We start from the raw sequence: 12,355 nt of genomic DNA, 5'->3' as shown, positions 1-12,355 counted from the left end.
ATGTTTGCCACATGTTAGTACCTAAGAGAAGACTTAAATGTTTCAATCTTTTTTTGGCTTTAGCTAAAATGTAGATTTTTTTCCCCCCACAGGAATGTGGCAATACTTATTTTCATAAGGAGTATTTCCTTACATAAGGAATATTTCCAAAGCAGGGTATCTTAGGTTGTAAGAAGGGAAAACAATAAATTTTAGTGTAAATAAGGAATATTTAAATATGTGACACATTGAGAAGCCATTTTATTCACTACTCAGGAAGACCTTGCATGTTTTTATTAATCACTAATGAAACTAAAATATTGACAGGTTTGAATTTTGGTGACATTTCTTCCTAAATTAGAAATTATTTGAGCTGAAGGAATTGCAAACAAATCAATGTCAGCAAAATGTCTTCAGCAAATTTAGCCCTTGTTATGCAGTACTGGAGTGGCAAAATTGTTAATTGCTATTCAAAACTGGTGATCATTTTTCCAACACAAAAATACTTCCATTTCTGTGTGTCTTGCAAACTGTTCTATTTCTTGTTATTGAAACTTTCGACTCAATATTTAAGCCATTGAATCTCTAGATTCAATATTTGAATTATTGAATTTCACATTCAATATTTGAGCAGTGCTATTATTAATTTAAAATATTGAAAATCCATGCCATAAATACCAGAGTGCCTGGGATAGTTAATGACACTGCTCAAACACCAAATTTTTAATTAAGCATAAGCCAAAGTAAAAATTCCCTGATATAATTTGAGTCCCTTTTTGGATGATCCAACTTTTCCCCTCCTAATACCACTTGAAAAACTGAATTTAAAACCAGGTGCAGAGCATTTGTGGGAATGAGAGACTCTTAAATGAATCAGAACACAAGACATTCTCAGATGAGAAGCTGTGGAAAACAATAAATAAAACAGAAAGTGAGCTGGAGATAAGGCAAATCCAGGTGATAAAATCATGGCTAGAGCTGTCTAATATAGGGAAATGAAAAATACAAAGTACATTTTAAAGCCCTGAGCTATACAAATACTCATCAGACTCCATTTGCATTTTTGCTGCTCCTAATGAGGAAAAGGTTGATTTAGCTCAGTCTTGCCAGATGAAGCTGCAGCTGGGAGTGTTTTTCCATATCCATCAAACTCGGGTTTCCCTCCAGTGTCCCTGAGTATAAATCACTGAGCTTGACTTCATTTCATGGTCCTTGAATTGCTCATCTGCTCCCTTGAAGGAGAGGTTGGAGCATCATGAATTTTTCATGCTCCAAGCCTGTTGCTCCCCACCTCAGTGAGAACAGAGTGCTGGGAGCTCCCTGGGCTGGTGTTGGTTCCATAAATCAGTTCCTGGGATGCAGCCCCAAATCCTTGGACGTGCTGAGGCACAACCAGACGCTGCCACTGGGACTTGTCCTGACAGGCTGGGATGCTCTGGGAGCTGCTCAGGGAAGCCTGGGTTTAACAACAAACACTCAAACAACAAAATAATGAATTCCCAAAGCCAAAAATTTCAGGCATCATAAAACCTTTTCTTCCTAAAAAACCCCTGGATAACCTAATGGTGTAAATATGTTTTGTGTGAAGGCTTTGTTTCTTTAAAAGTGTTTTGAACTTGAAGTCTAACTAGTTTGGGGGGAAAAAATTAAGAGTTTTAGGTGACCTCCTTGCTCTTGATCAGTGAAGCCCATTTTCTGGCAGGTTTTAAACCACTCTGATCTATTTTTCCCTTTTGCCATGAAAGAAACCTTCGGAAAAATGAGAAATGCCATGGAGAAACTACTGGACATTGTGACATTGGTAAATACAGAATGCTGCCCCAAATTTTGTCCAAATAATCACTTTCAGAAGCAGTCACTGTGCTTTTAAACAAAAATAATCTGAAAAAAATAGTGATTTTTTAAAAAATCTCCCTTTAAAGAGACACTGTAAGGCTTAAGTTTGCAAATGAACAAATTTCTCCCCATTGCTCAGAACTTTTTCTTTCAATTAATACTTTTCACTATTTATTCTCTTCATTTAAAGGAATTAATTCATTTATTTTCCAGTCTTGCACTGAAGCAGATCTGGTCCATTTTTCTTGCTCAGTAGAGCTCCCATCACTCTACTCATGCCCTGCTGTAGTTCACTGCCTGTGTTTGGGAACACAACCATCCCCAAGGGAAGTCACATCTCTTAAAAGCAGGATTTCATTATTCTCATTAACAAAACCCACTTTTTAACACCAAGATATTTGACTGCAGCCCTTTCCAAAAAGAAATAAAAAGACAGAATGAATTTGGGACGATTTCTTTTTTTAAACCACAGTTTGGAAATCCTTGCTCCAGAGAGCAAATTCTGCGAGTTCCTCTGCTGAATGAGCAGGGGCTTTTTGAGGAGGATGTGAAGACCAAACAAAAGAGTCTCTCACAGGACCCGAGGGTCTCTCACAGGACTGAGAGTCTCTCCCACATCCTGATGGCTGAATTGATGCCCCTTTTCCCCAGCTTGTTGCCCTTTTACCCAGGGCTCCAGAACACAATCCCTGAGCAGGAACATCAAAGCGTGGTGGCAGATTTGCCTTTGGAAGTCAGAGCCTGCTTCAAACGCCTCTTCAAGTCCTGCATGTTGGGCGACTTGGGCCTGACCAGGTGGAGACCTCTCCTCTTCTCCCCGTTGCAGCTGGAGCTGCTCCTGCTGAGCTCCTGGCACAGCTGCTGGAAGGCCTCGTGCACGCCCTCGCAGCTCTCCCGCGCCGACACCTCGCAGTAGGTGCCGCCCAGCTCGGTGGCCAGCTGCAGCCCCTCCTTGGAGGACACCTGCCTGGCCCTCAGCAGGTCCCCCTTGTTGGCCATGAGCAGCAGGGGGATGTTGGCGTTGGGGTGGATCCTGCGGATGTGCTGGTGCAGCGGGCGCAGCAGGCGGAAGCTCTCGTAGTCCGTGATGGAGAACACGAAGACGAAGCCGTCGGCCCAGTAGATGGAGCGGTTTATCTGCTCCTGGCAGCAGATGCTGTCTGTGTCATCCTGCAAAACAGCAACATGGCATGTGCACATCAGGGATCAGCCCCACACAGAGCTGGATTTGAGCATGGGACTGTTTTCCCAGAAACCTCTCTGGAGGTACCAGGGAAATTCCTGGTGTTGGTAGCACTGTGCTGGCTTGTCCAGCCTGGAGAAATGTAGGGGGATAGAATATAAGAAAATAAAGATAGTGGAGAAAGTAATCTCACCCCTAAGGAGTTGCCCGAGCCATCCCACTCCTTTGCCACAGAGACAGGTTTGCTCAATAACAGCTGCTCGTAAGTAGCTTGCTTGGGTTTTGGGATGGCAAACTTAAATTCATTTTGCTTGGTTTATCTTGCTAGACCATGATGCAAAAGGTACAAGGGTTGATCTTTGCAGTTTATAGCTCAGTTTATTCATTATTATTTCATCTTTCCCCTACAGTACGTACTCTCTATCACACCAATGGTGTCTTTACTATTCCTATACTGGGACTAGTCAATGCTTTAGTTGAGTGTTGAGTGGGCCAGTTATCAAAGATTAGGAGTAGGCCTGACTTTAACAGGCCACAGCTGTAACCAGTGAGAAGAAGATGCTGTGAAAGAGCGGTGTTGAGAAGGGAGCTGGAGTCAGGTGGCTGCTTTGTGAAGAAGAAAGAGTCAGTGCTTTGAGGAGTTGCCCATGAGAAACACCAAGAAGGTATGAAACCTTGTGATAAGGAGACAACAGTATGGAACCCCTGTGATAAGATGACAACAGAGAAAAGCAGATTCTGGGGGGAACCTGGTTGTCACCATTAAGCCAGAAATGACACAAATTCACTCAAAGGCTGGTTTGCAGGACAGGAGCATTTAATATGAAAAATCCTCTCTTTTAGAGATAGATTCGACACATTCTACTTGATTGGCTAACTAACAAAACATCTTTATCACAAACAGTCCTTGAGAAGAACAGAAAAACTGAGTAGCAAAACAGCACCTGCAGGTTGTTTACACTAACAAGTTATTATTGTTTCTATGACTCCCTAAAAAGCCTCACAAGTCCACTGTGAGAAAACAAACCCCATTTTCTCTCACTCTGACCAGGCTGTTGCATCCACACCTGGTGACTGTAGCCAAGTGTGGGCCAGGCTCTGCTCCCAGGAACAGAACAAGAGGAAACACCTCAAGCTGCACCAGAGGAGGTTTAGGGTGGATATCAGGAGGAGTTTCTCCATGGAAAGGGTGGTCAGGCAATGGCAGGGGCTGCCCAGGGAGGTTTGGAGTCCCCAGCCCTGGAGGTGTCCAAGGAATGACTGGATATGGCACTCAGTGCAAGGTGGGGATCAATCATGGGTTTGACTCATTCTTCCTTTCCAACCTCACTGATTCCACGATTCTCTCATCCCGTACTGCAGGAAAGCAGTAATGTGGAATGGAGAGGGGTCAGAGCAAAGTGTTTGAAGAGAAAAGCCAAAATAATGCTTTGGAAAGTTAGTTCTAAATTCTCTGGTACCCAACCAGTCAGAAACTCACACTGTTATTGTGGACAAAACTGTGACAGGCACAGTAAGAGCACTAAAAGTCCATCAGGTTTGTCACAGCATGACAAGTGAACAGCTGTCCCCCCAGATGACTTTTAGGGCTTTTTCCAATTCTTTATTCAATGTCTCCATGGACAGAGGCTCTCACTAACTCTGTTTGGTGAAGCCTGCCAGGTTTATCTGCCTTGCAGGTCTCCAGATAGTCAAAGTTCTTTTGAAAAAAAGCAATTGGTTACCAAGAAGCAATGACTGGAACTGAAAATCAGCTGAAGAGGAATTGGTAGTTTGTGGAGCTGTTTATATAATTTGGTTTATATAATTTTTTTCTGGTCACATATTTCTTGAGTCCATCACCCCTCCTATTTAGAGCCCCAACAACACCAGCTCTGGGACTACAAAGCTGAGTGCAGCACTGTGGGCCTGAAAAGAGATCAGCTCATTTGTCAGGATGATGCTATTTCCAGCTAATCCTCTCCTCTTTGTTACCCTGCAGGGACAGGGATAGCCCAGCCAGAGAGGGAGATCCCTGCTGCAGTCTGCTTGCTTTGGAAAAGCTGTCTCTCCTGTCAATGTTACATTTCTGCAATGTTATAATTTTTAAAATATCCTTTATTTAAGTTATATTTTATATAACAAGCATATTCTGTGTACAGCTCTTCATGAAGCTGGTAAAAATTGTGTATTTTAAGGAGAGTTCCACATCAAAAATAGAGAGCTCAACTTTTTATTATTGTTGCTAAATTCTATCCAAGAAATTTTCATTAACTTCAGTAAGACTGATAGAAAACACATTCCATTATCTATAATCTATAGAATGCATATCTGCCATTCACATTAATTCTAACAGAATTTAGTGCTCAGCACTCTCCCCAAACAGAGCACTTTTATTTAGACCTAAACATGAATGATGAAGCCTAACTTCAGATGGCAGAGGTAGCAAAGAATGAGTAACACTGATCAGTTTTCTCCTGGTAGATCAGACAGTAAAAGAACTACTGACAAACTCTTCTGTGAGGAGGAGGAAGCAGAATTTCTGAAGGGGCAGAGTGTAAATTAGGCTCAAAGCTTTCCCCAGGAGTTCTGCCAGCCAAGTGCCCTTTGTAAATATTTCATTACTACCCTCAGAGACACTGGCTCATCACACCTTGAGTATGTCTTTGCCAGCTCATAGCTAAATCCTGTGAGCAGTGACATTGGTTATCAGCTGCTCCTATCACTCCTCCCCAAACCCCAAAGCAGAATGATGCAGAGGGATCCTCCCCACAGCCTTGTTGGGAGGGTTAATGAGAGTGAACTCCAGCCAGGCTGGGGCAGCCTGTGGGAAGAAGGGCAATTTGCACTGTTGGGGTCTGGGCTGTAGCCAGTCTGGGGATAATTAGCCACTCTCCATGTCCTGGAAGCCTCTTTTCACCAGCAAAACCCTTTCATGGCAAAAAAAAAAAAAAAAAAAAAAAAAACCAAAAAAACAAAAAACCAACAAAACTAATTGCAGTGGCAAGCTTTGAGAATGGGTTTGGAGAAGGTGCACATTCAGAGAGCCCTAAGAGCAGAAATTCTCCCTCACTGCAGCTAGGCCCACCCAGCAGTGAGATGGATGGATGGATAATCCCAAGTGGAATGCTTTATTCAGGAAATCAAAGGTTAATGGGCTACTTTTTAAATGGAAATCTCTGCTCCAGAATGAATTTTGAAACACACAGGCCATTGCAGTGTATAGGCCAAGCAGCAATGAATCACCCAACAAAACCACTCATCTGCTTCTGTTTCTCTCTTACAATTTCACATTTCTGGGGGCTTGAATCCTCAGGGTTTCCACATGATTTCCTCCTGGAACACTGCACTCAGCCTGCAGAGTGCAGGAAACTCTCATCCTTAAGGATTTTAATAAAAAATCCAACATTTTCTAAATCTTAACTTGTTCTGTCACAGTCCCTCCAATTATTGCAGATTTATTATTTGAAGCAAACAGACATAGGGGGAGATAAGGGTGTCTGTGGGAGATCTTGGAACAGCACAGAAATTGGACTGGGACAAAGAAAATGAAACTCATTCCTAACTAATTTAAATAATTTCTAACTAAGCAACATCAGCTGTAGGCTTGGCTAAATTTTGTGCAGCTCTGGAGTCACTGAACTGTAGGACACAGCTTTAATTTAAACAGGAAAATAGCATCTCTGTGGTCTGAAAACAGGAGTTCAATTATCCCATGGCACAGAAGAGAGAAGGGATTTCCTTTGTTAAATGTTTATCAGGCAATCCCAGCGGTGCCCAATCCCCCCCAGCTCCTCTCTGCAGGGCAAGCTGGCCAGGCCTTTGTGCTGGTAAATCCCACTCGAATATTTGGAGAGCTTCCACTGCAGCTTTTGTTTGCCTCTGAGTGTGCAGAGCAGATGAGGGCTCCTGCCCTCTGCTCTGTGCACCTTGCACAGAAGAGTGGGATTGCATCAAAGCTTTCCCCTTCAGCCCACTTCCAGGCAGAGGAGCTGGAAATGGAACTTTGGAAATTGGAGCTTTGCTTATTCCCTTGTGGGAATTCAGGATGAAGAGTCCCGTGGCACAGAGATGCTCAGGTGGCTCTGGGCAGGTAAAACAAAGGTGCAGAGCTGTCCAGGGCAGCCTGACACATGAGGAGAGAGGGTAGTGTTCCCATGCCAACATATTGGCCAAATCTAAGTCTAGTCTGAGGTTAAGGCCACACCTAGAAGTTTAAGCTTGGTGGTACAATGAGAATACCTGATTTAATAATGGAATCTCTGCTATTCTGTAGGTATTATTACTCATGAGACTTCCAGCATTCATGTAACCCCAAATTTCACTGCATTTCCTGTTGCTCTGACACTATTTTCATCCTCTTGTTCTGCATGTGAAGCAGATCTTCAAGGAGAAACAGTATTAATCCTGCTTGGAAAAATATTTCTAGAAAGAGGTTCCTGGTAGAATATTAAATCTAGAATATAATAGAATCATCAAATCATTAAGATTGGAAAAGGTCTTTAATATCACAATAGAATTATAGAATCCTTAAGATTGGAAAAGGTCTTTATTATCACAATAGAATTATAGAATCATTAAGATTGGAAAAGGTCTTTAATATCACAATACAATTATAGAATCATTAAGATTGGAAAAAGTCTTTAATATCATCGAGTCCAACTGTCTAGAGCACTGATAGAAAAAGGAGTGTGATAATTGCTAACATCTTAAAAAAAGGAATTAATTACATTTAAAACCAGGGTAAGGAAAGCAGGGCAAAGCACCACAGCTGGAAATGGCAGCTGCTGTGAAGCCTGACCCCTTGGAAAGAAACACTTCTCCAAATCTGAGAGACTTTGGGTGGGGAGGAAGAGACTCTGGGCCTCTGGGCAGGTGAGTTTCCTGCCATGCAGGGACAGAAACCACTTGACAGAAAATAAAACAATCAAGCTGTTGGCAAGAGGGAAGCAGATTGTGATTTTACTGCTGTTTAGTAATGTGTTGGTAATAAAATTGGTTTAATTTTGGCTCACTCCTGAAGGAGCCTGATTTAACACCTTCAAGAGCTCATTTTGGTGCAGTTTAAGGTACCTTGATGAGTCTTGGGTTTGAGCCCAGGTGTGTTCCTGCTGCTAAGCAGAGTTAATTACAGATGGAAGTGCTGGCAATAAACATGAGACAGAAGCGTGTGGAAAAGCACAGAGCAGTTGTTTTACCTCCAATGAGACAAAGGGAGTGTCCTGCACCTGCAGAGAGATCTGCTCCCCATCTATGGTGAACTTCCTGGAATACAAAGCACCTGGGGGAGAAGGAAGATGTCAGTCAGGGACTGTACCAGGGAAGCAAAATGACAAAGGAAAGGTAAAATGGGACTGTTGAAATCCAGAGCTCTGAGGTTTAGGATGTGGAGCTGCCTGTAGGAAAGTGCCTGGCCTGGAGTGCTGCTGTGGCTGTTTGCTCAGCAGTGGGGCTGTGTTTGCTGAGTGGGGACATGTCCTGAAGGCACAGCCAGCCTGGGGGTGGGAAGGGTCACTCAGGATTGAGTCACAGACACAAAGTGGGCACATAAACCCCACTCAGGTTTCCAGTCCATACTGTCAACTTTATATAGAAGTGCAGTTCACTTTTATAATCACAAATGAAGACATCCAGGTGTGGTTGGTGAAAGGAGTGAGTGTTTCCTGATGCATTTTTCTGAATGCCTTTAAAAAAGGAAAGTGCTCCAGTTTTGGGCACAGAATGAGGGATGGTATACAAATCCCCCAGGTGCTCTTGGGGTTTGTGTGATTTAGAGCTTGGTTGAAATCCCCAAAGACTGGACACTTCAAACCTGACTTTGGTTAATCTGGAGGAGCCAGTTCTACCCACCTAGGCCTGATCTAGCTCTGATCTAACCAACCCTATCCTGGGCTTGAACATTATTTTGTTACTGCAGCTGAGGTAAATGACAACAAAAATTTAAGTCTTGGTCTTGTGAACTCTCTGTGGTTCAGAGGTGGCTGTCATCCTCATTTTCCTTTAGAACTTAGCCCCAGTCACGTGGGGCTGTGAGGAAATGCTAATCCACAGCTGCTGTGTACAGCCCTTCTGTCCTGCCCCAGCACCATTGTCACTGCTGCCTCCAGAACAATGTCAGATGTGGAGAAATCCACCCACTGGAGAGCAAGGAATTCACATGAACAGGGAGCCCACTAGTGACAGTAATGCCCTCACTTCTGAAAATCAGCTTTGTTTCAAGGAAACAAATTATTTTATTCCAGTGGAAAGGACCCTGAGCTCACAGAGCATTTTCAGCACAAGGAAATTCAGCGCTGAATCCCACATTACCATGTTGTGGTTTAATACTGTGAGGGGATCCAGGCCTGGTGGGATTTGGTTTGTGTTTAAAAGCAGCCCTGATTTAAAGCTGTAAAGGTGATTTATGAGAAGACACTGCACCCCAAGACCAGACAGCCCCTTGTTCCCATTGCATGATGCCCTGCAGAACAATGAGCAGGAGCTGCCAGGCAGTGCCCCTGCTCTGCCCAGGGATGCCTGGCACAAAGACAGGCAGGGCTGAGTGATCCCAAGGGCAGTCACTGCCACCTGTTCATTATTGCTGGAACATTCACCTCTCCTGCAGCATGGCCACGGGCCTGGGAGCTTAATGGGAAAAGCATGTGGCTCCCAGCACTGCTCTGGCAGCCATCACTGCACAGCTCCCAGCTCTCACTTGATGTACAGCCTCCCAGAGAAGAGGTGACACAAGAAAAGGAGCAAAAGTGCAGCCAAGCATCAGGGTTAACCAGGGTCAGGGAGGGGGAGCTGGGAGGAGGAGCTTCCAGAGTGCATTTCCTCAGATCAAAGGTGCCTTGTGCTGCTCCTTCCTCATCCTGAGCTCAGCAAGCATCTCCAAAGTGAAGCATTTTCTGAATTCTGCCCACTTTTACCCCAAAACTGTGAGGTGGCAAATGTAGGGGGTGTGCAGTAGGGGTGAGCATGGGGGTACAGTATTTTCCTGGAACAGTTCACATGAACACACCCTCTGGATTAAACAAGGAATGAATGGTTGCTTTGCCTTTCTTATGGAGAGAAGGTTTCAATTTCAAGGTTTCCCTGGTTTTAATAGCCCCTGAAATAAAGGGAATGCACAGAAAAGGTTCTGAACTGCATTTACACTCCTCAGAATTCCTCTGCCTTCCCTGGGGTTGCAGGGGGAGCAGCATTAGGTTTCCATGGTTTAGTTGATGTGTAAGTTGTTCCCTGAGACTGTGTTTCACTATAGGTATGTCCCCAAGCAAACCTTTTACTCTGATCCCTTTCCATCAACTTGGAGAAAAAAAAAAAAACAAACAGCTGAAAGGATCATAAATAATGAGCCTTTGATTTATTGCTTTCATAGCTCGAGGCTATTAACTGAAAATATGCACCTTATGGACATCTAACACCACTTGGCTTCCCTGTAACGTGCAGCAGTCACAAAGCAGACAGGATTTCTTTCCCACTCCCTGCAGGGCTGCTGGGCAGAGCAGAACTCACCAGTGTTGGCTTCGTAGTCCCCAATAAATCTCTTAGTGAGGAAGCGCACGACCAGGGCTGCAAAACAACGACAGAAAGGTGGGTGCTTGGTGAGAGAGAGCCCTGAGCACCCTGCACAGCTGCTGGGGCATCCCCTGCAGGAGGGAGGCTCACGTGGAACCAGCTTCATCTCGGCATTGCTCATGTGCTGCTCTGCCAGAGCTGCTCTCAGCTCTCACAGACAAAGATCTGGGGCCAGCCTGGGATACCCAGCACAGAGTTCTTCACAGCTTGTGTTGGAAATGAGCCCTGGGATTCAGGAGGTTGTTTCCCTGTGACTGCAGGTAAAACAATCTGTCCTTTGCTCTGAAAGAATTTAGAAGAGTAACAAGGCAGCAGACTGCGGCTAATCCAGATTTAAGCATTTTCTGTCATGCAAGAAGTGAGGCTGATGGATGGAATGGCTCTTTCCAGCCTTAAAACCTCTCACAAAACCCATTAGTGGTATCTAATCACACCCAGCAAACAAACTCCATGTGCTCTGCACCCTTGGGTCATGCTGCAGCACCCTGGCTTCTTATTCACCTTATTCACCTCAACCTGAGCTGCTTTCTTAAACTCTGATAAGAACATTTTCCTTTTTCTGCATAAAACATTTAAATCCCATCATGGCAACAGTAACATATACTCCTGTGGTGCTTGGATCTCAGTAGATTCCTAGTAACTTGCAACACCACTTAATTAAGAATTAAACAAAATATCTTATTCTGCAAGCAACATTATTTTATAATAGATTTCATTTCAAGCAATAATTTTTCTCACAGTGACACTGGGTCATCCTTTAACATCCTTAAATGAAATTGTCTGTGCAGCTGTCTTTAAGAAACTATTTAAAAATAATATGAAGATGTGGCTGCTTCAAAGCCAAAACAAACATTTTGCTGAATCCCGTGGAACCACAGACGTAATAAATCAATCTGCTTTTCATAATTCCTGAAATCATGGACCAGATATTCAACAATGCTCTCTTTACCCTCTTTTCTTCCCCTCTCCTTTGGACAATAATAAAGACACATCTTGTACACTGTGATTTGTCTGAGCATAAAAGCATAAAACAGAGCATAAAACACTTACAGAAAGGAGGATAAAAGCCGCCTTTTGGGGTGTGGAAATGTAGCTACAGTTAAATAATTTGCTCAAGAGCAGCTAGAAGCATTTGGGAGTACAAAACTCACTGCTGGCTCATGTTGGCTTCTCACGCATCTACAGCAAATCTCAAAAATTCTCCTATGCCTTTTCTTTAAAATAAAAGAAAAAAGGAAAGAAAAGAAAAGAAAGCAAATTGAAATAGTTAAGCTAAATTTCGCTAGTTTGGGTGTGTCTGGCAGCGAAGGAGCAGGGAAGGAAAGCGGGGCACACACCTGTCCTTACCTGTCTTGCCCACGCCGCTGCCGCCCAGCACCACCAGCTTGATGATTTTGTTGGGCGCGCAGTCCAGCGCAGGGTACTCCGGGATGGGCAGCAGCAGGAAGTTGGTGGAGTACTGAGACATCGTGTGCTCAGGGATGAGGAGCATGCCAGAAGGGATGGCTGCTCGGCCCGGGCTGCGGGAGGAAAGCAGGAGCGCGGCTCCGCGGCGCCCGTCCTCGCCCGGCTCTGCCGGCAGCCAGAAGCGCTCTCATCCCACTGCAGGCGATCTCCCGAGGAATGCGAGAGCGCCCGGCCTCCCTCAGCCAATGCCTCTGCTCAGGCAGCGACTTCGCAGAGCCGAGGGGAACTTTTTGATCGGCCCCCGTGAAAGCTGACTCCGGCAGCGCGCAGCCAATGGCGAGGGCAGCGGGACATTCCTGCCCCGGCCCCGAGCGGGCCGCGCCTGCCGCCCCTCACAGCTCGCCCCTC

The 12,355-nt window shown here is 44.6% G+C and overlaps 1 protein-coding gene across 1 annotated transcript; it reads right to left on the bottom strand.

Moving 5' to 3' along the window:
• Window positions 1–216: 216 nt before the first annotated feature.
• On the bottom strand, window positions 217–12,175 carry LOC132079989 (ras-like protein family member 11A-like). The gene is made up of 4 exons (XM_059482929.1): window positions 11,888–12,175; window positions 10,478–10,534; window positions 8,176–8,258; window positions 217–2,985 (listed from the first exon to the last, which is right to left on the bottom strand). Exons 1-4 carry the CDS (start codon window positions 12,030–12,032, stop codon window positions 2,518–2,520), a joined length of 753 nt encoding a protein of 250 aa, XP_059338912.1. The 5' UTR covers window positions 12,033–12,175; the 3' UTR covers window positions 217–2,517.
• Window positions 12,176–12,355: the final 180 nt, after the last annotated feature.

Source organism: Ammospiza nelsoni, chromosome 15, assembly GCF_027579445.1.
Source record: "Ammospiza nelsoni isolate bAmmNel1 chromosome 15, bAmmNel1.pri, whole genome shotgun sequence".
Taxonomy (NCBI): Eukaryota; Metazoa; Chordata; class Aves; order Passeriformes; family Passerellidae; genus Ammospiza; species Ammospiza nelsoni.
The sequence above is the reverse complement of the archived record's forward strand: the minus strand, read 5'-3'. Positions and strand labels throughout refer to the sequence as shown.

What these genes read in the sequence shown, in the direction of transcription:
- LOC132079989 (XM_059482929.1), bottom strand. Translation starts at nt 12,032, where the DNA reads ATGCTCCTCATCCCTGAGCACACGATGTCTCAGTACTCCACCAACTTC. An exon ending in CAGCGGCGTGGGCAAGACAG is followed by an intron (nt 10,535 to 11,887) that starts GTAAGGACAGGT and finishes GTTGTTTTGCAG; the next exon opens with CCCTGGTCGTGCGCTTCCTC. An exon ending in GGACTACGAAGCCAACACTG is followed by an intron (nt 8,259 to 10,477) that starts GTGAGTTCTGCT and finishes CTTCTCCCCCAG; the next exon opens with GTGCTTTGTATTCCAGGAAG.